Source organism: Peromyscus maniculatus, chromosome 10 (assembly GCF_049852395.1).
Source record: "Peromyscus maniculatus bairdii isolate BWxNUB_F1_BW_parent chromosome 10, HU_Pman_BW_mat_3.1, whole genome shotgun sequence".
Lineage (NCBI taxonomy): Eukaryota > Metazoa > Chordata > Mammalia > Rodentia > Cricetidae > Peromyscus > Peromyscus maniculatus.
The window spans coordinates 68,246,305-68,270,336 of record NC_134861.1 but is presented as its reverse complement, the minus strand read 5'-3'; the positions used below and the strand labels follow the sequence as shown (position 1 = coordinate 68,270,336).

The 24,032-nt window shown below is 47.0% G+C and overlaps 3 protein-coding genes across 15 annotated transcripts in view; 1 reads left to right on the top strand and 2 right to left on the bottom strand.

Annotated features, from left to right (window-relative positions):
• Fryl (FRY like transcription coactivator) overlaps positions 1-4,419 on the top strand; it is a 248,956-nt gene extending 244,537 nt beyond the window's left edge. For 8 of the 13 annotated variants that reach the window (XM_076546438.1, XM_076546437.1, XM_076546436.1 and 5 more), the window contains 4 exons: positions 252-269; positions 1,057-1,167; positions 2,074-2,264; positions 2,425-3,551. In XM_076546438.1, the coding sequence (XP_076402553.1) occupies positions 252-269; positions 1,057-1,167; positions 2,074-2,264; positions 2,425-2,683 (579 nt within the window). In that variant the 3' untranslated portion in view covers positions 2,684-3,551. Of the gene's footprint in view, positions 1-251; positions 270-1,056; positions 1,168-2,073; positions 2,265-2,424 lie in introns of all 13 variants that reach the window. The other 5 variants (XM_076546439.1, XM_076546432.1, XM_076546430.1 and 2 more) reach the window with 2 other exon arrangements.
• Positions 4,420-7,001: 2,582 nt separating this feature from the next.
• On the bottom strand, positions 7,002-11,798 carry Zar1 (zygote arrest 1). The gene is made up of 4 exons (XM_006979693.3): positions 10,111-11,798; positions 8,334-8,426; positions 8,175-8,249; positions 7,002-7,298 (listed from the first exon to the last, which is right to left on the bottom strand). The coding sequence occupies exons 1-4, from the start codon at positions 10,912-10,914 to the stop codon at positions 7,155-7,157; spliced, it is 1,116 nt and encodes a 371-aa protein (XP_006979755.2). The 5' UTR covers positions 10,915-11,798; the 3' UTR covers positions 7,002-7,154.
• A 127-nt stretch (positions 11,799-11,925) lies between these two features.
• On the bottom strand, positions 11,926-17,474 carry Slc10a4 (solute carrier family 10 member 4). Its single transcript, XM_006979692.4, has 3 exons — positions 16,374-17,474; positions 15,468-15,678; positions 11,926-12,672 (listed from the first exon to the last, which is right to left on the bottom strand). Exons 1-3 carry the CDS (start codon positions 16,961-16,963, stop codon positions 12,160-12,162), a joined length of 1,314 nt encoding a protein of 437 aa, XP_006979754.1. The 5' UTR covers positions 16,964-17,474; the 3' UTR covers positions 11,926-12,159.
• Positions 17,475-24,032: the final 6,558 nt, after the last annotated feature.

Here is a 24,032-nt window from a genome sequence, read left to right as displayed (position 1 = left end):
GTGGCTTTTACACAAAACTAAACTATAGTGCAAATTTTTATTTGCCAGAGGGAAAACACAGCCCACCCTGAAGTTATTACAATAAGTGTCCAGAAAGTAGTTTGGAAAGGACTTCATAAAGCGTTGTTTGGGGTATAAATGTGTTCTTCAGTTTGCGTGGGGCATCTGTAACCTTAGTTACAATGATTTCTTATACTAATTCTTGATCTTTTTCTCTTTGTATTTTTTTGTGACCCGATCACCTTGCTTAGCAAATGGGAATTCTAGCAGTAAGTGGCCTGTCTTGATTTATAGATTCCTTATCCTTGCGAGACAAACTGGTTTTCATCTGCCATGTGTCCTCTTATGACCTAGCAATGTTTTGTCATTGACCACTTTGAAAAGTAGTGTGTGCTTCAGTTTTGCGTAGCCCTAACCCATGACCACATCGATCCCATAAAGTGAAACAGTTAAGACTTTATAATGAATATGCAACCAGCAGGGTTTTTTTTTCTACACTTATACCTGACATCTCTCCTTTTGCATTTTAAATTTGGAATCGCACATGTCCGCTTCGTAGTCTCACTTAAATGAGATCACCAGGTGGTTTTCTTAAAGAGTCCGTTTCTTTAAAAGCCCCTTCCTTCTGGTAAGAGGACACCCAGTTTCGCTCTGCCCCCGGTTGACAGGTGCATCAGGACCTCATGGGACCAGAGCCTGTGCAGCTGCAAATTCCTCCCAGCAGCAGCTTAGAGTTTCCAATTTACATTGAGTCCTCTCCTCCAAAGCATCCTCCATACTGCCTTCTGACCCTGTCCGTCCGGTGTGACAATGTGCTTCCTACTAAAAAGGGATTCTGTAACCAGCAGCAAGCCTTGTTATCCGAATGCCAGCCCCCCAAGCACTCTTCACCTGCCTCCCATCAGCTTCACGCCGCATTAACTTGCTTACTGCGGAAGCAAATGCCAAGACGGTTTTAACCTACGTGTGGTGATGTTTCACGGAAGTGTGCGATCTAGTCGGGTCAGGAAAAGGACGCCTCGGTTAACCTCCGATGTTAACGCCGCTTCTTTGCAGGAGTTGGAGCTTTGCCGGCGGTTGTACAAACTGCACTTCCAGCTGCTGCTTCTCTTCCAGGCCTACCGCAAGCTCATCAACCAAGTAAACACGATCAGAAACGAAGCGGAGGTAAGTTCCCCTGGGCGGCGTCAGGACGCTTCTGGAAGTAGTCAGTACACACATGGGAGTGTGCCTGCACGTGTGTAGCATGTGCTCGTGTGTGCACGTGTCTTGTTAGAACACCTACCGTCAAAAGCCACTTGGCATTGACCTTTCTCCGTGGATCAGTTAGCTCTTTTTCACATAGTAAATAAGAGAGCCGCTCCACAGCGGTTAACCCGGAGGTTTGGTAGCAGAAACAGACCCATCATCAAACGTAAAGCATGCATAAAGTTACTGTGACATCCCTAACATTTCATCTGTTTCTATAGTTTGTGAATGCACACATTAATACAGAGGTTAAGACATAGGTTCACAGTTACTGACGATAATCTTTGTCCCATCCTTACATTACTGCTACTAAAATTGTCATTGGGAAAATGGTCAAAAATTTTTAATTATATATAAAAAAATTTTATATTTATATATGTATACATATGTGTATGTGTGTATATGGATATATGTGCATATATAGACATATATGTGTATACACATTTATATAAAGTATCCTGGGTAAACCTTTTTCTAAAATTTCTAAAATACATTTTCTTCACTGTTCAAAAGCAATTATAATCTTCTAAAATGTAGTATAAACATTTATTGCAACCTAAGATATCCAGATTATCTAAACTTAGTATAGGACACATGTATTGTAACACCCAGTACTCTCAGAAGTTGGAGCAAGAGGCACTCAGGTTCAGAGTAGCCCTCAGGTTATATGAGAAGACACTTTGCCTGGTTTGTTTTGGTTTGGTTTTTTTCTTTGGTGGCTAATTTATATTCCTGTTGAAAGAAGAGTGTTTCCACCATCAGCTCTACCCCTGACCGTGTATCCCTGACTGTAGGAACAGATCTTTAAGGATATATCTGTTTTAGGTCATCAACATGTCAGAGGAACTTGCCCAGCTGGAAGGTATCCTTAAGGAAGCTGAGGCGGCTTCGGAAAATGAAGAGATCGATATTTCCAAAGCTGCCCAGACCACAATAGAAACCGCCATTCATTCTCTGATTGAAACTTTGAAAAACAAGGAGTTTGTGTCAGCAGTAGCCCAAGTCAAAGCTTTTAGGTAAGTGGGGGAGACCGCACAGCACCGTAGTGCATTCCCTCAAGTAATAAACAGATACCAGATACTCTAGCCAGGCAGTTTGGTTCACAGGCGTTAACCTCAAATGCAGCTTACAGAGTCATGACACACATCTCAGAACTTTCACGTTATGTATTTCCAGAACGCTCTGGCCCAACGACATCTTCGGCAGCTGTGAAGACGACCCCGTGCAGACGCTGTTACACATCTATTTCCACCATCAGACTCTGGGCCAGACGGGCAGCTTTGCGGTCATCGGCTCAAACCTGGACATGTCCGAAGCTAACTCCAAACTGATGGAACTTAACCTGGAGATCAGAGACTCTCTCCGCACGGTGCAGTCCTATCCACTTCTAGCACAGGCCAAACCAGTGGGAAATACGGCGAGCACTGGATTCTGAGCAACTTCGGACACTCGAGAGAGGGCGTCAAGCTGAAGATGATCAAGCTTATTAACCAAGCACCTTTTATGAACCCTTGTGATTCACTGATAACTTTTGGGCAGCACCTTCCATTGTAGTCTACTAATTTCAAACTATCAAAAACAAAAAAAAAACCTGAAGAACAGTATCTAACTGCTTACCTGCTGCCTATACCTCCACAGTAACTGTATGAAGAAGGAATTTTTTTTTTTTAAAACCTACGTGAGAAAAGAAAAAGGGCTAAAAGCGATGCATACCAGTACATTGCTCTGGAGGAAAGAATAGACTTCCGAAGACGTTTGCAATAATGGCCTCCCAGACATTGCAGGCGGGTGACGTGAGGCTGGGATCGGGGCCAATTCCTTTTAGCTGACGACCTGCCACCTGCAGAGTCACCTGGATTTCTAGCTGTCATCAACATAACCTACAGTTGACGCTAATCATCATCGACGACATGACGACCATCCAGTCCGACAAATAACAGACTTATTTGCAAAAACCATTGGGTCCGGGGGTTTTGTTTTTGTTTTCTCCCAGCGTATGGGATAAGGGTTTGGGGGTGTGTGTTTGTAGGGGTTTTTTTTGTTTTGTTTTGTTTTGTTCTTGGTCTGTATAAGGAATTATGTGTGTGTGAGCTGGGGTGTGTGAGCGTGTGGCCGTCCTATTTCCAAAGTGTGGATGTCTGGTGACAACTTCTCAGAGCATGCCTACAAGAGCACTGCAAGATTATTTTTGAAGAAATTTTATTTTATTAGATCTAACTCTTCATAGTGTGTAAATGTTAGAACACTTTAATAATATTTTAAAACTGGGCTTTCCCAGTGTCTCAAAAAAAAAAAAGAAATAATATATCTGTTAATATTATTGGACTCTGCTGCTGAGCTCTCTGATCAGTGCTTGTGTTGATATTGTTGATAACTAACCAAAGTAGATGCCTGCAGAGACTTTAAAATGTAAAATACAGATGTGCGCTGCCCGTCAGCGCCCCTCATTAGACAAGTTAACTTATTTTACTCCATAATTATTATAGATACTGCATAGACTAAAACCTGTACTTTCCTGTACATTCGTGCCACGCACTGTTATACCAGAGTACACGTACAGAGCTAAAGGAAAAAGCTGTGGTCACTGATGGTGGACTGTGTGTTCTGCGGGCTTGGGGGGGCCCCCCCGCAGACGTGAAGAGGTGCAAATGGCTTGTGTGTTTGTGCAGGACTCCGCTGGTTTCAGGCTAGAGGAGGAGCCTCGAAGACAGAAGCCTGAAGACTGACTCCCAAAACACGCAATATACTCCTCCACTGTCTAAGTGTGTAGCGCAACACACACTGGATCCTCTGTCCTTTTTTTTAAAATAGCATTTTGTAAAGGAAATGAATGTAGTCCCACGACTCCTGATTTGAAAGGAACACCTTGTATTTTTTATATGCATCTCTTATCCACTGTGACTTTTATTTTCAAACTGGGCTCTGACCTCCAGAGTTTGGAATGTAGAAATGAATTGCTTCGCTTTGCCTTTTCCTAGGGGTGTGGGCCCTGACAGAAATGTAATTATGCTCAAGTGCATTAATCGAAGGCACTGTGCACGCCGCGGGACTGCTGGCCATAGTCAGGTTTCCTGTCAAATTCCATAACTGGTCACAGCACATTCATAATCACTGTATTTTTTGACCCAGATAAAAAAAACAATTATTTTAATGGTGTTCTGGTACTGTAAATGGTGTCCTTTAAATTATTAATAACTTTTGGGTTGGGGGGGCAGGCACAGGGATGGTGTCCAGAGACACACCACACTTCACATCCCCCCTCTCCCATCTTTCTCATCCTCCTTACATCCTTTTTGTTAAAAATAAAAAATAAAAAAAAAAGCACTGTAGCTGTTGCTTTGTGTGGTATCTTAAGAAAAAGAAAATAGAGATGACATGTTACCTGCAGAGTTCTCACATATAATTTCACTTGAAAAAAGAAGAAAAACTTAAATTGACTACCCGTCTTTGAACAATTTATATGTAACTAATCCGGCAACATGTTAAAAAGTGAACCCACCTGCAAAACCAGAAATCAGATCCATGAGGACTATCTTCCCTACAATACCTACACTTGACTTCCCCATTTTCTGACTCCAAAGTTGGCATTTACTGACAGAATAGTAGTGCTTAATTTTCATCCGCTTCTCCTTTTACACTGAGAACCCAGTATTTGCTACAAACAACCCTCTTTGCCCAATCCACCAGTTTAAACAGTTAGGGAATAGGTTGGGCAGTCTCCTCACGACGCTCTTTAGGAAACCCGAGTATAACCGCGGAGTTTGGAGCTGCTGCACTTCTTGTGACCCAGAGTTTATAGCTGTTGTTCACCACCTCTGGATGCTGGCTTGAAGCATCGCTAAGGGACCTTTTAGGAAAGATCACCGTCACAACAGCATCACCTACACTCCGGGAAAGAGCCGAGAGTTACTGTGTGGCTTGCCCGCCCCCCCTACTTTTCAAAGTGGTCTATGGTTAACTTTGAAAAGTTCAGAATTACACAAAAACCAATCCTCTCAACATGCAGAGGTGGTATTTGGGAGTGTCTCCTGCTAGCTTTTCACTCAGTCTTAAACTGATGCTCTCTAAACTTTGGACTGCGTGCATAAACAGTGTGACGCCTCAATGCTAGAATGTTGCTATGGAAGACTGAAACTTGGTGTCACTTGGTTCAGTGTCCAAGTGCCCACATTCTGATCCTTGCCAGATAGAATTAGCTGCCCTGGGGAAATTAATGACAGCACTAAACTTGAATTATTTTACTACCCACCTTAGCGGTCGGGTTTGTCTTTGGACTCATTACACACAGGCTTCTTTAGGTCACTCATCCCACGTGGCAAGTACTTACTCAGTATATATTAGGTGTATCCTGTAATGGGAGTCAACTGGATTGCCTGTGCCTGGACCAAGTCCCAACTAAGTCCGAGTTCCCCCATGAGCACTCTTGAGAACATCGCTCTTAACCCCCCAGTTCTTAACCCTTTCCGCCACCACCACCTTAGTCCTTAAAACTCCTTATCTGTCTCCGGGTACCTGGAGGACTTTCCTTTAAAAGGCAATCCAGGCTCATGGTCCATTATCCATAACGCCTTTAAAACATTTTAGGGGCGGGGAGGCTTGAGAGGTGGCTCAGCAGTTAAGAGCACTGGCTGCCCTTGAAGAGGACCTGTGTCCAGTTCCCAGCACCCACATGGTGGCGCTCAACTGCAACTCCCATTCCAGGAAGATCCACTGCCCTCTTGCCTCCTCAGGCACCAGGAATGCATGCTACATCACACACAACATACAGGCAACACACACACACACGTCAAATAAAAATGAAAGAATAGAAGCCTTCTGGTGCCTTCTCATAGATAACTAGGCAATGGCCAGTCCCAGGCAGGGCCTCTCTGGTTTTCCTCTACCACAGGACGTTGTCCTGGCATGCAGCATGTCCGTCAAACTCAGACAATCCTTTACTGAGGCATTTAGCTAAGAGCTTCTGCACCCGCTCAGTTCTCTGCCTTGTTTATTTAGAACTGATGGCCCCTCTGAGAATCACCATGAGGATAGAGGTATTTGCTGGTCACTAGGATGTGTGTTAGCCACGCCCCCATGAGGTCCACACCCCTGAGAAGATGCAGGTTGATAGCTTTCTGCACACTCATCAGCTTGATTCATTTGGGCCCAGGTGGACCTGTCCCCCACACATCAGGACACTAGAGAGTCCTCAAGCTCACTTTGGACTCTGGGCACATTCCTTTGGATATTTGCTAGTGCACAGGATGTCAGGCTGGCATCTGTGATGATGGGGGGGGGGGCAGGGGATGCTACTGCGACACATTTAAAAAAAAAAAAAAAACTAGGAGCACAGTTTCCACCTGGTTCTGCTTGTGTTAGACCAGCAGCCAACACCTGCTTCGTTAGAAGCTGAGTTTGTATGCTCGGCACCATCATCTGCTAGTGGGCTCTCAAAGTTCCCGGGGGGGGGGGGGGTATCTTTAAATTAGGAGGCCCAATGGAAAAAAAAAAAAACTACACTACACGCCATACAACTTTATCATGTGTTGATCCTGCTTGATAAAAATCGTAGGAACTTTAGACCTACAGACTGAAGCTGCCTTTGAAGCCTTAAGAGTCGATCCAGTGCCTGTAACCTCCCTAACCCGGCCTGACCCACCCTGCCACGGACAGATGTTAACCCAGTGTAGGTGACAGGTCCCGCCCACTCCCAGCACACGCCTTCCTCCAACCGAGACACAAATCGGATAAAGCCTCAAACTGTTTTTGCAATACGTTTTTATTATTATTTCACGGGCTTTATCCAAGTACACTGCCTTTCATGAAGTATTTTGAGAAGGGAGAGGAGGGGAGGAGAGGGGGGCGTGGGAGAAAGCTCGCTTGCCCGCTCTGTCAGCCCCATCTAGCAGGAACATGTCCGACTTGGGCTAAATGATGTATTTGAAGCTGAAAGTGCTATCACAGGACAGCCGTTTGTCCTTGCATCTCCCACACAAGTCTTGACGATGGGGGCGCTTCGGGTCCACGTGGCGAAGTCTGACTGGGCAGGCGCATCTAGTTCTTTTACAACTCTGAAAACAATCCGAGTGAGAAGTACAAAGGATGAACGGACCCCTCTTCCCCTTGATCCATGGAGCCTCAAAGCAGGTAAGAGGACAGAGCAAGCAGGGCCAAGTGTGCAGTGGTTTAAGGCGCCTTACTGGAGAAAGGTGCCTACTACCCCCTTTTCTAAATGGAGTCTTCATGGTTTTCCACCCTTGGTTCCTCAGTGCCCACCCTAAGGTAGTGAATTCTCCAGTTACCAACTTAAGTCAAATACATTGACTGGACTCTCAAAGAGACATATGGCCTCCATTAGCTCTGATTACCATTAACAGGTAAATGATGCCACTTCTTTTTAAAGATTATCTAAATCCTTTGGCAGAGTGCAAAACAGTAAGCAAGCCAATGCCTATCCTCCACAGGACAATTTAGAATGGTCTTACAGGAAACTCCCTTTGTGAACTCTCAAGCAAGCAAGACTGAAGCTCAATTCGGGCGTTTCATACTCTAACTTGGATACGTGCTTCCCATGAAGCATTTGGGTAATAGTGTGCCACCTCAAGCTAGCAGAAAGGTATTGTGTTTTACAGTATGTTTTCCAGTACACCAAGTGGAGTAGCAGGTAAGCAAGCCTTCTATACTGCAAATAAGGTAACGGTTCAAAAGAGACCGCACAATCCAGTTTTATAGGAGCAGAAAGGAATAGACACCCCTTTTCACAGTGGAGGGGACTTCCTACCTACCACCAAAACAAAACAAAACAAAACAAAACAAAAAAACAAAACAAAACAAAACAAAAAGAGCCTACGGCTGCTGGGAACCTAGGAAACATTTCATTTAGGCAACATATTCAAAGTAGTACACAAAAAAACCCTCTTCCAAAAATGCAAAACCATGTGATTTACTTGGCAGGTGATATCCTCCACTCGGTAGGGGTTGTAAGATTTCTGGCACACTCGGCAGAACTGTTTGAAGTACACCTGCGACAAGAAAGAGCGTCCACGTGGAGCAGACGCCAGGCAGCATCGTGGCGGGAACGGGCCGGCCACACAGCTGTCTCTTACCTTGCTGGTGCCCTGCACACACCACACATAGGCACTCTCCCATCGGGTCTTGCACTCCTTGCAGTGGTAATAGCCATACTTCTGCTCTAAGAACTGAACAGCGGGATAGCAGACTTTAACCACGTGAGGCCTGAGGGCCCCGCGTGTTAGAACCCGGGACAGAGCCTACCTGACACTTAAAATGACCAAATTTCATTCCAGATCGTGGTGGGGAAGGAAGGTGAGGTTTGCATCAACCTCTAAATTAGAATCAGTCAGGTGAGCTAAGAGCTCAGCCGAACAAATCTGTAGACCGAGACCAAACCAAACAGCTTGTATACCAGACGCGTTTGGCTGGCTGACCCGTTAAGTCTTCGCCCTCAGACAAGAGACAGGCCAAGTATCTAGTGCTGTCTAGAGTTCGGGACTCTTTCTTAGGCCTCTTATGTGGGGTGACACATGATCTTAGGACACACACAGATGACAAGTTATTCATTAGGCTGAAAGAGAAAGACTCTTCTAAACTTTCTCGGGTGTTCAACAACCAAACATTAAATTCTCCACAATGCTAGTTAAGTTTCCCAAAAAGTCCTGCTACATATCTGTGAGTATAGGCCATTTAGTAGGAGCTAAGTAGTATTAGCAGCACCCGATTCTTAAACGTCCCACCTTCCTACTTAGCGACAAACAAGTTGGGAACAAGTTTTCCCCCATTAAGCCTTGAGGACTGGTAGAAGCTTGGAAGAGCACTTTATGCAATTTATAGGTAAGCAAACACCATGGGGGCCAAAAAAGCTTGAGATTTTTGCCTACATCCCACTCAACTGTGAATGGCAATGGCCAATGTTTTTAGGAAGGTCTTTCTTCCCTCCACCCAAACACAGAACACAATCTTCAGGTAACGGTGGGAAATGAGGAATTAATTCCTCGGAGCCCTTTCCTATAGCTGCTGTCTCTCCGTTTCCTTGGGAGTTACAAATGCCCTCCTTGTGCCCCTGGCCCTTGTTTGGCTAGCCTAGGCAGCGACTCAGGACTGCCCAAAGGCTTAGCGTGCTGGATGAATCGGGAGCTTTTTAAAGTAGGGCAAATTTAGGGGGGAGAAGCTTCAGTTGACAGCTTCAGAAATCAGGAAGGATCTGGTAGGAGGACCCTGCAAGTCAACTCAGATTTTCCCGCCTCGAGTGGGAAAAAGAGAAGCGGGGACCTTGGGAATTGATTCTCCCGCGATAAAGTTCACCAGCTGATGCTCCCTGGTGTGCGGACTTATCTTCCTTCAGGCATCTGAAGTGTGGTCCAGTCAGACCCGGCTGTGCGTCCACCACGGGGGTCCTTCTTTATGGTGTGCATGTGATCCGAATAAAGTAATTACACTGGCATTTCCCCCAAAACAGACTCCCAGTGAGTCGGGCCACGTATGTGTTGGTTTTATTGTGTAAACGCCTCCCTCTGCAATAACAACAAAATCCTGTTTCCCGAGGGGCTGGAGAGTTGAATCAGCTGTTAAAAGCACGCACTGCTCTTCTAGAGGACTCTAATTTAGTTCCTAGAACCCATATGGCGGCTCCCAACCATCTGTAAAACTCCAGTCCCAGGGCATCCCCATCTTCTGCTCCCACACCTCCACCACCACCAAGCGCAGACATACACGCAGGCAAAACATCCACACACGTTTTTTTAAAAAAGCATACACGTTGATGACATTGAAGAATGCTATGCCATGCATCGCCCTGGGTCCCCAAACTTAGCCCCGAAGGAGACCCCCAAGTCTGAAGGCTTCATGGGGCCCATCCAGCCTCACCTGGAAGCGCAGGCGCTCCTTGTCCGGCTCCGTGCTCTGCGGGGAGACCCCGTTTCTCGAGGAGGCCGAGTCACCCGTGTCCTGAGCCGTCTCTGCGGCAGGACGCAGCTCCTGACTCCGGGACTCAGACTGCGAGGTCGCCCCACTGTCCGGGTCCTCCCGCAGCGGCTGCTCCTGCCCGGCCTCCCCTTCGTCCTGGACGTCGCCCCCTTTGTTGCCCGGCTCGGGGGCTTCTTTCCTCGCCGCCACCTCTCCCTTTCCCGGCTCCGCTTCCCAGGTCCCCGCGGCTGCCGGCCCCGGCTCTCCCTCGGTGGGCTTCTGCCCGCCCTCCAGCGGAGAGGCGAGGCCACAGAAGGCCACCGGCGAGTACACGGCGACAGTGCGCCAGGAGCGCGGGGGCCTCCGGGCGCCGGCGGGGCTGCAGGGTGGGCGGGAACCCGGCTGGACCTCGGGGCCCGGTCGACGCTGTCCGAGCTGCAGCGTGCGGCGCCCGAGCGAGCACTGCACCGAGGCGTCGCGGCGCGGGTTCACCTGCACCGCAGCATCGCGGCTGCTGACCGGCCGGGGACCCATCCGCGACAACAGGGCCATGAGCTGCGCCCGCCGGTAACTGTCGAAGTACTCGGTGGCGCTGAGGTTCCCGCAGCCCGGGAAGAAGGAGGGAGGCCCCGGCCGGTAGCCCCCGGCACGGAACCGCCAGCCTTCCCGGGCCTTGTCGGCTGGCGGGTAGGGATGCGGACACGAGTGGGGCATGCTCGCCGGGAACATGTGTGCGTCCCGCGCCTCGCCCGCCCAGGCAGCCATCAGCTCCGTCCAGCTGCCCGCCACGTCCCGCTAAATAGGTGACCGCGCCCCGGGCGGGAGAAGCCCTGCCACCCCTTGCGGGCGCAGAGCAAAACCCTCCCTGGCCTCTTCCTACACCGGTGGGCGGCAACCCCCACGAGGATGCGGAAAGACGGCTCTCCTTGCTAGACACAGTAGCGATTTGTAGGGGAACTGGCGAGGCGAGAATTCCACCCGGTGAGAATCATCACCGGGATTAGCCGAGCCAGGTGGCCCCTATGGCCTCGTGCCTCCAAGATGTCTGCCATGAGGAAGGAGAGGCAGGCACGGTGTCTGATCAGGGAGCAAAAAACCAAGGTAGGGGCCTGCTTTGAGCCTCTGTATCTGTTGACTCAGGTCACACAGTTCACTTAGCTCAGAACGGTGGAGCAGTTATCCACCCACGGCCCTTTCAGGAAGGGATGCGCCTTAGGGAGCCTGTAGCTAGAGCCTTTCCCCAGGAGTGAACAGAGGTACTGGTTTTCTCTCCTCTGGGGAGAGGTCTACAAATTTTTCCTAAGTAAATCATTCCTTCAAACGATAAGTGGATCTGAGATGCGTTTACATAAATGCAGGGAATGGATGGGGGGAGAGGGGGAATGCCTTCATCCCTGGAAAATGCTGGCAGTCATTAACAACAAAGAGAGAGAGAGAGAGAGAGAGAGAGAGAGAGAGAGAGAGAGAGAGAGAGAGAGAGAGAGAGAGATATTAGATCAAGTAGTCAAATACAAAAATGTGATTTTCTCTGCTTTGATAGCGGCTTGATGAAATGCTATATCTCAGTCCCACTGACCTGTTTTGGACTTGTCTTAATACAGGCTAGTACTGAATGAATCTCAGCAGGTGTTTGTAAGTTGAGCAAGCACGTGTTTTTGTTTTACACTTTTACTCATATATGCCCCAGACATCTACATTTCCAACCCCAGTCTTCTAATACAGTGCTTATCTGTAGCAACGGTGGTGGGAATGGATGGTAAAAACCACACAGCACGCTTAACCAGAGGAGGTGCATGTTAGCTGACCCAGGTGCAAGCACTATCGGAACACTGGTAATTTATAAAAACACATAATTAATACTGAGACACAACATTACAGCAGGAAGATCAAATCTGTTACATGAACTGCAAACCCATCTTTATCCTGGATGTGAACCATACATGAGCTAACCGCAGGTCGTAAATAGGAAGTGATAATTCAGCCAAATGGAGGCTCCTAGCATCTCCACGTTCAGAGGGAGGTCTGGGTAGTTTCCATCACTACGAAGTCATCTGTTCCCACTGTGCCATAGGAGGTGTCTGCCATTTCCTCTTCTTTCAGTTTCTTATAAGAAATATCTGTGTCTTCATCTTCATCTAGGGGATCTCGCTTGTGCAGTACCTCACTCCCGTACATTTTGTATATTAGAACCAAAACCCCTGCTTCTGCGGACTGGAAAAGGGCATACAGCAGAGGAAACATGTACATACTTCCTATGAAGCGTGGCGGGAAGGCCAGCTTGAGGATGGCGGTACAGAGCTGCACATTCTGGCTTCCCGTTTCCAGACACACAGTCCTCTTGCAGTTGGGTGGGAGATGGAAGAGCGTAGCTAAGCCGTAGCCCGAGGCGTAGCCTGCCAGGGGCATAAAAATGGCGATCACATAAACGGCTGCCGGGATAGTTGCCAGCAGTTCAGGTCCCAACATGGTGCCAGTCAGTATGAAAAGAACCACCAAAGTCACTAGCAGAGACCACAGGGAAACCTGGAAAGAGAAAGCAGATAGGCAGACTATCAGCAATGCCATCATGGAGGAGGAATTCAGGCAAGGGGGTGGTACCTCCCACCCAAAATGGAGGTGATTGACAGAGTCCGTCCAAAGGCTGGAACTCCGCATTAGACGTAATTGCTCAGGGGCGTGGCCTGATATCCAGTGACAATTTACTTTCTCTGAGCTCTGGCCTTTGCCTTGGATGGAGCAATATAAGAGCAGTCTGCTCCTTCTAAAAAGTCTTTCAAATGGTAAACCAGTGACCAGGGGATGGTTCCTGTTTTTAGGCAGACCATCACTCAGCCTCTTAGCCTGGGTCTTACAACCTTTAGTACGCTGCATATACGTTTAATTTACTGGCATGCCTCTTTAAAATGGAGCCCAAGGACTAGACTGGACAATTTAATTTTTACCTCTCCTGAATCCTGTGCTTTCCACATGAAATTTGTTCTCATTTTAATATAGATAAAAGGCTGTTACGTTTACAATAAAAAATAACTTAGTTTAGGATATTTTTAACTTTCAACATATAGTTCTAAAGATGGCCAGCAACGTGGAAAAATTATCAAAAATGAAAGTGTAAGATATGATGAAGTCTTTGTAATTCTGCAACTCTACTCTTTCATTTGTCCATGAAAAAAAAAATCTCCTGTTTCTAATGATTCTTAGGAAGTATTACAATAGGGAGGTTCTAGGTATCCTGCCATTGGTCGGGTAAAATGGGCCCTCTCAGGGTTCTGACTGGTACATTTCACTCATTCAAATAAAAGAGGATGCATAGAGATGAGGAAGAAATCTAAAAATGTCGCTAGTCCCCTTCAGATAGGTAGTTACGTTGTTCTTTTCCCATGGAGTGTGAGGGCACTAGTGATCCAAGAAAGCTGAGGAGTAAACGCTGCCTCCCTGAAGAGCGCACGAGAGAGGCATCATTCGGGAGTCTCTGCATTGACATGTACTTGATACTCTTTTGAAAATATTTAAAATTGAGTCAGGCAGTGCTGGTGCACCCCTTTAATCTCAGCACTCAGGAGGCAGAGGCAGGTGAATCTCTGAGTTCAAAGCCAGCCTGGTCTACAGAGTGAATTCCAGGAGAGCTAGGGCTACATAAAGAAACCCCGTCTTGGGAATTTGGGGAGGGGGGGGATTGTCTGTCTTGCTTCTGGGATTCCTTAACTTTCATGATAAGTGCCATTGGGTTAATAATAAAACAGTAGCTCATGGTTTAGCTACCTAACTGCGTCTCAAGACCATCTCTGGAGATACTGTCTATATAATTAGGTGTTAATTATACTCTATATTGGTTATTGTATAGATTTCTTTCACTTAGAGCTAGATCTGTGTACAGAATTGAACCCTCTGTCTCTCTGACTAGGGAAAGTTGGCTCCTCTGTGTAAGCAGGAAATAAGTTCATAAAAGTAAAACAAAAAAGTTTCTATATCCCGAAGTCTGCATAACTGGAACACTGAAATGGCTTTTTTTTTCTTGTCTAAAGAAACTTGTCCCCACACTTTAGTTAGCTGTGTATTTTGGTTAGCTTACTTCCTAAAATGAACATTTCTGTTTTCACCTTCTTTCACTTTTCAAAAGAAGTAAAATGAATATTTTCTGGTCAACTATTAGAAAGTATATGTTGATAAAATATCCGTTTAAAAAATAAAACCATGTTAGAAATATTCCCTATTAATAGTAATCCTTCATCATTTCATAACTTGAAAAACCATATAAAATAATGCAACAGGGAAGGAAAAAGACACACAGGTTTAGAGATGACAACATCATTTACACTACCCAGGACCCAGCTTTATTTTGTGCTTTGAGACCAACGTTTTGTTATATTCTATTATATTGACACACTATCCTGCTAATTTCAAATTTTTTAATTAAGAAGATATTTAAGGGTACCTATTACAGGTTTTATTTCCTCAGAATTAGAGTTCCACTTGAAAATATACTTATGCACTATAAATGTTTTGAGTAATTTTATTTAACCTGCTCTGAATCTTAGTCCTATTCAGTTAGTGGGAAACGCTTCCCATTTTGTTGTTTTGTTTTGTTTGTTTGTTTGTTTGTTTGTTTGGAGACAGGTTATCATTATGTAGCCCTGGCTGATCTAGAACTCACTCTGTAGACCAGGCTGGCCTTGAACTCACAGAGATCTGCCTGCTTCCGTCTCTCAAGTGCTTGAATTAAAGGCGTGCGCCACTATGCCCTGCAATGCTTGCCATTTGATTGCACTGTGTCCTCATGAGTCTATCCCCACTATGAGTTACAGATCTCTACACTATTGTTAATTTTCAGATGTGGTAGAGCAGTGGTTCTCAACCTTCCTAAGACTGTGACCCTTTAATACAGTTCCTCATGTTGTGGTGATCTCCAACCGTAAAATTATTTTCATGGTTACTTCCCAGCTGTAATTGTACTACTACGATGAATTGTAATGTAAATTTTTTGGAACGAGAGATCGTCAAGGGGGTCGCGACCCACAGGTTGAGAAACCATGTTGAAGGGTTTCTCTGGCTTCGTTATCTAGAATGGTTTCCAAATCCAGCCCTCCTGTGTCAGCCTCCGAGCGCTGGGATTACAACCTGCGCCTTTCTTCCTAACTTTGGCTGTGACTTAATTAGATCTATTATCCCACTGAGAACAGTAGGCTTGTCATGAATTAGCCTTTGTCGTATAAACTTGTTAAGTGCGTCCCTTCCCTGCTTTCCAAACCTCCTAGCATGCCAGCTCCTCTCCAGAGACCAGACTCTAGGTCGGTGACACTGGAAGGGAAGAGAGACCTTACCTTCACGATGTAGTCAGCCACCCGATTGTATTTGTAGCGGATGAAGACGCCCAGCCCAATCGGAATGAGAGTGCTGCAGAGAGTCAGGGTGACTGCCCCTAGCGGGAGCAACTGCACCAGAGGGGTATTGATCCAAGCCCGGCTGTAGATCCAGAGGCAGAGGGGCATCAACACCAGCGCCAGAAGCGTGGAGGAAATGGTCATGATGATGCTGCAAAAAGGTGTGAACAGAAGTCAGAAAGGGCTCTGAGCCCAGGAGCCTGCCACGTCTTTCCTTACCTGTTACGTAGAGGGGAAGGGAGCTGGGGGCACTGCAAGCCGCAGGGCTGAGGTCTGCAGAGAATCTATTTTATCCTGCCGTAAAAGAAACATGAATCCCAGGCAAGACAATGACCCAGGATCCAGGACCGAGGACCCGGGACGGCTGCCCTGGGCTTCATAAAGCCTGGAAACTGATTGATTCTGAAGACAAGAAACCTTTTCTTTTAATCCTACCAAATGCCCTGCAGCGCTGGAACTGGTGGATGCTACTTGCTGGATTAAACTCAATTACGTTGCAGTCTCTACGAGATTACTTTCTTTATAGGACTACAGTTCTGGTTTGCTTTCTGCATTTCCGTTCGAGTCCTAGCTTCAGACTTCTCTCCTCCCTTTGCCTTCCAGATACTAGAGACATGAGCTGACCCTCCGGAGCGATGCCTGAAATTCCAAGGCCGTTTAAGCAGCTAGGTCCGGGTCTAAATCTTCCCCCATTGATACCCAGCCCCTGAGTACCCGCCAGGATTTCAAAGCCTCCATATCTTCCTCCTCTTTATCCTTCCCTCCTCAGGGTTTCATCCCAAACAGCTGCACACACCCCTCTTGCTGTGAACTCTGAGGGTTGGGTTGGGGAGAAAGAGACCATACCTGAGGTTCATGTCACCGTCCACCAGCAGGGACATCAGGTTGGAGAGATTTCCGCCCGGACAGCAGCCACATAGGAGTACCGCCACCGCGGCCACCTCATCCAGCTTGAAGATGAGAGCCAGCAAGAAGGCCAGCAGCGGCAGGAAGCCGAACTGGCAGAGCGCGGCCAGCAGCGCGCCCACGGGCCGCCGGACGTGTGCCCCGAAGTGGTTCACGTCCACGGTGCAGCCCAGGCCCAGCATGGTGATGCACAAGGCGGCTCCCACGAACACGTTCAGCCCGTGGTTGAGCGGTGTGTCCCAGAACGGGGGCTCGTGGGGGACCCAGGGCCGGGGGAAAGCGGAGGAGCCCTGGCCGGCCACGCCACCCGCGAGGCTGCCGCTCGTGGGCTCTGGGGTCCGGCTCGGCCCCGGGCTGAAACCCATGCTCGCACTCGGAGCGAGACTGAGCCCGGGGCCGGGGCTGGAGGCGGCAGTGAGCGGCGACAGGGTGCCGGTGCTAGGGCTGCTGGCGTTGGGCGACAGGGTGAAGTTGTCCGGCAGCAGCGAGGACGGGTCAAGGAGCAGGGTGGCGTTGTCCAGGCCGTCCATGGCGCTGTGGCCGAGGCGCGCTCTGCGGGGACTGTCCCCGGCTGCGCCTCCTCCCTCGGTCCTGCGGTCCCCGCCACCTGTCTGTCTGGTCAGGCGTCCCCGCGGCGGCGTCGGTGCGGCGAGCAGGTCCTCGCTCCCGTGTGCATGCCGCCCGGCGGCTGGCACTGAGCACCACGCAGCCCGCCCGTGCCCTGTCGCTGCCCGCGCCACAGGCCCCGCCCTGCCGCCCGGTCCCCCTCCTTTTAATCACAGCTAAGTGGTTCTGTACCAGCGCAGCCAGGGGAGGAACAAAGACCCGACAAAGCCCAAGAGGGCGGAGGAGACCAGGCCGGGCTGCCCATCATATTCTCTGATGGCCCTCCCTCTTTTTCTTTTTCTTTCTTAAAGTATTTTTTCTACCTCAGATAGATGTTAAATGTGAACATGAAGTCCCAAGTGAGGGTTGGATATACGTACACTCTTGTTAAATCATGTTGAATGAACGTATCTCCTTCGACATTTAACATTTCTTTATGATGAAAATATTCCAAACGCTTCCCCCTAGATTCTCCAAATACACAGTACACAATTATCTTTAGTGACCCCGCCCAGCAGTCCTACACCAGAACCCGGCCTCTTTGGTAATGAAATCTAGAGCGCCAGACTCATCAAATGGGGGAAAAAATGCTTATCTAAGTACACACAAGTCATATACATAACAGTTTAAATAGTCCGCAGCTCTAGGCATAGAGGGACCCGGCTTCATGTGAGCCAGTCTGGAAGCAGCACATGTATCTGGCTTGAATTTGCAAACAAAAATGTTAAGCTTTTTATGTTCAGTCTCCCAGTAAAAAGCAATAATAATGATTTATTTTTTATTTTTTCAGCCTGGTGCTGTTTCAGAACCAGGGCAAACCCATGGACTGGATATTCTGTCTGTGAATTCCGCTGAAAGGTATTTTTTTTTAATTGACACATTGCAGTTGTACATATCTATTGTGTATAGTATAACATTTTCATCACATGCACGATGCTAATGGTCAGATCATACCCATCAGCGGCACCTATTTGCAATGTCTCTGGTTAGGAACACTGAATCCTCTCCAATTCCCATTTTAAAATACTCAGTTACTTGTTGCCAACCAGTTATCCTATGTTATGGCCTGAATCTTACAATCAGAGGCAGGACACCTTGGCTTTCCCTAGCAAGCTTGTGAGTACCTGGCTCAGTGGGCTGAGAAAAGTCCCCATGGGGCAGGGTAGGGGTGGGGGTGGGGAAGGGGAGGAGAGACCTGTGTTAAGGAAGCTATTGGTAGCTTCAGTTGGCAAATGCCTATTCTAACTGTTGACTAAGTGGTATAGACTTTGGGTCTGGTTTGTTTCAGTATGTGAATTTTTATTTATTTGCAAGGGTGTCTTTTTAAAAAAAAATATATGTCATAGCTTATAACATTTTTAAAAGTTTAAAGAAGTCACTGGCAGGCAGAGAGAAGACATTCCTGTGGTCACAGATTTATGAACTGTTGTAAAGTCTCAGCGCTGGGATTACAGGGCTGAAGAGAAACAAAGTGAGGAGATTCCTGCCTTCAGACAGGCTAATCCCCAAACAAATCAAATCAGTTCATAGCAAAGGAGACGTAGCGACGTGGAGTCCCTCACTCCATGTCATGGACATGTCAAAGGAAAAGGACCTTCCTACACAGAATCCGTCTCTTAAGGAGGGGAGAATGTCCCTGGAGTAGCCACAGCAGTGAGAGCCAGTTGAATTGTGCAAGCCAGCGTGGGAATGTCTAGTCTAAAATCAGGGTCCAGGCTGGGCTTCCTCCTCAGCAAAGCCAAGACAGAGTAAATTCTTCCCCCCAAAGAAGTGACTCCTGGTCTCCTTCCCAGAGAGATGGGGGGAACTCCATGGCCCAGTGGTGCCCTGAGCCCTGGTGTTTGCACCCCATTCCTCTCCAAGTCTCATGGAAATGGTAGAGAATATGAAAAATAATACTAAATAAATACATGTACTGAAGCTGTTGATTCAAGGAGGGTAGAACTTTCAGCAAACGTTCAGGAACACAGTCTGTCCTCACGCTTCTTTTCAAATCTCCTAAACTCAGGAAAGGTGCATTTATTTGTGTAAAGCTTTGAAGGAAGCCGACTGTGATGAGAAATACTCAAGTTTTCAAGGCTGATGAGGGTAATAGAGACAGCTGTGCGATGAGTTAGCTGTCCCGCTCAAAAGTTGAGTACATCTTATCACACGATCAGGGGGCTGAACCTGATACTGAGTCCTGCAATAGTTGTGATCTTGAGTGTCCCCCCAAAGCCCACATACCAAAGGTTCAGTTCCAGTCTGGCATTGTATTGAGGTTGTAGGAGCAGGAGGGGCGGGGCCTATCGGAAGCACTTGAAGTCACTGAGAGGAGGCTTGCAAAACGAACTGTGAGATCCCAGCCCCTGCTCCCTCTTTTTTGATTCCTGACCATAAGATGAACAATGTAACTGTCTGCTCCCACCACGATGTGCAGCTCACCAGAGGCCCCAAAGCAACACAGCTAAGTAAGCATGGACTGAAACCTCCAAAATCCTGAGCTAAAATGACCCTCTTCTCTTTGTGAGTTATTTCAGGTATGTGGTGATAGTGACGGAAAGGTCAGTCACACGGGCTTACATTCTTAAGTCATGGGATGAGATAAGCCGAGGGCGCAGCTGGGGCTCAGTTGATTAGGCACCAAGCCTGTTTGCGTTAGAATGCCTCCTCCTCCTCATGTTAAAGATATTAAAACCCACAAATCAAATAAGCAGTAATTACAGGCAGACCAACCAGCTCCTCTTGGGGCTTGGGGGGGGGGGTGTCGGGGAATCTGGGAGGCAGTTTGTACAATGGGCGAGGAATGAAAGCGGGCTGGACTGGGAAGGAGATACTCCAGATCCTGCTCAGCCTCCACCTGTGGGGGCGTTGTGGCTCCTGCAGACCGGCTGTCACCTCTGCTGCAGTGGCTGCTGCCCCTGTAAAGGACAGTGCTCTTGCCTACCGAGAGGGTAGGAGAGCTTTCTGACCATCTCACTGTCGAGGGGACACTTCCAGGACTGGGAGGCAGAGCTCAGCCTTTAGGCAGGGTATCAACGACGAAACAAACGCCTTGGGACATTTCACATCTGCCTCTACTGCTGTTCCCTTTCACCAATGCAGGCCTGGTCCACTCCAGGAGAAAGATCGCTTGGAATGGAGACATGCACCCAGAACTCGGAAAGCGTACTATTTGGGGGCAAGACATTTAGTCTTATCATAACTTGTTCCAAAACTGATTCCAGGAAGACTGAATGTTAATGCTAATTAATCATGGCAAATGCGAAATAAAATATAGGGAAAGTATTGGCAAGAATTTATCTCACCTTGAACAGAGAGTATCTTCTAAACCAAGATGTAGCAATCTAAAAAAAAATTTTAATTTTGATATAATGAAACCATATTTTTAAAAAAAATCAAAAGCAAATCATGAAACAAAAAAATACACGCTTTGCGTGTGTATAAAGTCAAGAGCTAATATCAGTAATTTACAAGGCCGATTTACATATTCCTAAGAACAAACAGTGCCAGGAAGTAGTCAGCAAGAGTGCTTATTTGGCATGCATGAGGTCCTGGGTTCAATGCCCAGCCCTGAAAAATAGAGTGTAATAGGGAAAAATGCCAATGATATGAATACACAAGACCACAAGAAATAGTGCAAACAGTTATACTTATAGAAAACACTATCCTGTGCACTGATAGCCAAGTAAATCAAACTGTACCAATTTGAGGACGTTTTTCCTTAGCCTTGGAAAAGATTCAAATGAAAAAGATGATGGGAGGGAGCAGAGGTATGCTACAACCAGCTCCACATCTTGTCAGTTTCTCTTTTCTAGAAGAAAACTTGGTAGTAGATAACACCCGCCCTATGAATGTGTATCCACTTCGACCCAGAAAGTCTATCTCCGGGTGTTTATCCCAAGGAAACAATTAGGGAATTGAAAACAAAAGGGAACACTACCTGAGCATTTGGTGTGTGCGGTGCATTCTCCAGAGCATCTTATTTCATCTTTCTTTATTGTATTTTATTTGCATTGGTGTTTTGCTGCATGTATGACTGTGTGAGGATGTCAGATCTTGAGTTATAGACAGTTGTGAGCTGCCATGTGGGTGCTGGGACTTGAACCTAGGTCCTCTGGAAGAGCAGTCAGTGCTCTTAACCACTGAGCCATCTCTCCAGCCCCATCTTTTTTCATCTTTACATTTGACGTCACAAGAAGTTTGCAGAGCCATACTGTGAACACACACAACTGGATGCCAACGCCTCCTTCTATATGTATTGGCCTGCAGTCAGGTGAACTAGGAGGCAATAATCCAGGAACCTGTTATGCAGACAGTCAGCATCATCAAACTCAGTGCCTTGTGCACGCTCGGCAAGGGCTCTACCACGCAGCAACCACCCCACGTCGACAACCAAAGGCCTTTTTAATTTTTTTTAAAATTTGTATTATTTCTTTTTCTTTATGTGTCTGTGCGTGCACCTGGGTAAATGTATGTGCTCTCCATTCATGGAGGTACCCTTGAAGGCCAGAGGGTGTCAGGGTCCCCTGGAGCTGGAGATATAGACAGCTGTGAGCCACCTAATGTGGGTGCTGGGATCTGAACCCAGGTCCTCTGGAAGAGCAGCCAGTGTTTTTAACCACTGAGCCACCTCTCCAGCCCCTGGGAGTTCCTAATCTAGTCCATGGATGAACCTGGGATTCTCCCAAAGTGCTCTCTGCTTTTCTGTGTTTGTGCTTCTGTTTTGTTTTGGGGGGTGGATCAGAGGGTGGGTCACTCCTCTGATTCTTAAGAGTGTCCAAGACACATTTAAGAGAATAGTTAGCGAGAGGAGAAGAAACCACTACTATCTGAATACCCACAAATGTGTGTGTATATACACACATATGTCCATATATATATATACTATATATATATATATATATATATATATATACATGCTAGTAAATATCTTAGACATATATGCATTTGGGAGGTATATATACTTATTTCAACGTCTGGACAGGCTTTAGAAATTGGGATTATTTCAGGTGAAGTGCTAGGAATTCTGACTCAAATTGGTTTAAGCTGAAAAGAGATTATTGACTCAATGAACGATTAACGTCTGTGTGTTGCTCAATCCCGATCCCCATCTCTTTCCATCCCCCAGCTCTATGCATCTTCATTTTCACTAACGCTTTCTCTATTGGAGGCCCCAGGAGTCTCAGCTATATGTTGCCAGTTTAGATGCAGCTCAGAAAGTCCTGAGAATCATTTGGTCCAAGCAAGGGAGCTGGGACCATCCTTGAGTCAATCAATCATGTGGCTAGGGAACGGACGTTCTTATGTAAGCTTGGGAGGAGACTCATCATCCCTCAATACCAAAGACTCAGAAGAGGCGATGGGATTCCTCCCAGGAATATGGTGGGCTTTTGAATGCTGTTAACAGAAAGAGGAAAAATGGATGTTGGGAGATAGAAACCCCTGTGCTCACAGAGGTTGTATCAACTGAATGGCCACCAGCAGGCATCTGAGTGTCTCCCACTGCATTTCCAGCATCAGAGGTTGCTGCTTTGAGAACCTTCACCAATTCATTTTTAAAGCTTCAGGTTCTGTGTTTAGCTACTAGTGAAGTCATCCCTTGTCTGTTTAATAACAGAAAATGCTGACTGGGGCAGGGGGAGGCTTGAGGGGGTGGGAGGAGGGATGAGAGGGGGATCTGTGGTTGGTATGTCAAATGAATAAAAAGTTTCTTTTTTTTTTTTTTTTTTTTTTTTTTTGGTTTTTCGAGACAGGGTTTCTCTGTGTAGCTTTGCGCCTTTCCTGGAGTTCACTTGGTAGACCAGGCTGGCCTCGAACTCACAGAGATCTGCCTGGCTCTGCCTCCCAAGTGCTGGGATTAAAGGCGTGCGCCACCACCGCCCGGCTGAATAAAAAGTTTCTTAATAAATAAAATAAAAACAGAAAATGCTTTATCATAGGGACAATCAGGAAAGAGCCTGCCGAGCAAGTATGAAAATGTGAGTTTGGATACCAAGCACCCATGAAAAGCTGGGCAGTGCAGAGACCCCAGTGCAGGGCAGGAGGCGGAGACGGGGAGACAGTCAGGAACAGAGACAGTGGGCTCCCTGGAGCGCATTGGGCAGCTGACCTAAGTGCACGGATGAGCTCCAGGCTCAGTGAGAGACTGATACCAACCTCCAGCTCCCAGAAACACCCAAGTGAAGATGTATGTCTCTCACCACAAACACACAAAAATACTTTATTGTAAATTATCTCTTTTGCCTGCTTTCAGAAATCATTTGGCTTTTAAAAATATGTATAAAAATAAGAGCATGAGAAAAATAAGTAAATAGAAGCAGACAAAATATCCAACAGCATGCAATTGATTGGGTAAATAACTCTTAATTCATATAATAGGATACTACGAAACTAAAGGTCACATAATACATCCTGATGTGGAAAAGCAAGTTATGGCCGGGCGGTGGCGGCCCACACCTTTAATCCCAGCACTCGGGAGGCAGAGCCAAGTGGATCTCTGTGAGTTCGAGGCCAGCCTGGTCTACAGAGCAAGTTCCAGGACAGCCAGGACTACACAGAGAAACCTTGTCTCTAAAAAACAAAAACAAAAACAAAAACAAACAAACAAAAAAAAAAAAAAGAAAAGAAAAGAAAAGGCAAACTCGTTCTAAGAGGAACACTTCCGGTTCTACAGTGCCGGGCTGCGGGGTCAGAGTTCAGTACACTTTATGGCTTCATTACAGTTTGGTGGATATGAGAGGAAGCCAATGAGCCACCCAGGTACTGGAGCAGGCGGCAGTTTGGGAATGAAGTGAACCGTAATTTGCATGATAATACAAGTGGCCGCAGTTCCAAAGGGGTCTAGGTAGCCTTGGAGGGAGTTGCAGGAAGGAACGAGAAAGGGACCAGAGACCCAAACAGAGGGTGATGTTCGTGGACCTCACATGTGCAGTGAGACGCCGGGGTAGTCAGCCAATGTGCTGACGCCAGCTGTTTTCCGATGAGCCTGTCTCCTCCACTCTCCGGGGAAAT

Bases quoted from the DNA above. Each gene is read 5' to 3' on its own strand.
- Zar1 (XM_006979693.3), bottom strand. From the start codon at position 10,914: ATGGCTGCCTGGGCGGGCGAGGCGCGGGACGCACACATGTTCCCGGCG. The intron at 8,427-10,110 runs GTGAGGCTGGAT...CCCGCTGTTCAG, and splicing joins AGGAGCGCCTGCGCTTCCAG to TTCTTAGAGCAGAAGTATGG. The intron at 7,299-8,174 runs GTAAATCACATG...GATTGTTTTCAG, and splicing joins TGGAGGATATCACCTGCCAA to AGTTGTAAAAGAACTAGATG.
- Slc10a4 (XM_006979692.4), bottom strand. From the start codon at position 16,963: ATGGACGGCCTGGACAACGCCACCCTGCTCCTTGACCCGTCCTCGCTG. The intron at 15,679-16,373 runs GTATGGTCTCTT...ACCTTTTTGCAG, and splicing joins GACGGTGACATGAACCTCAG to CATCATCATGACCATTTCCT. The intron at 12,673-15,467 runs GTAAGGTCTCTC...TTCTCTTTCCAG, and splicing joins TGGCTGACTACATCGTGAAG to GTTTCCCTGTGGTCTCTGCT.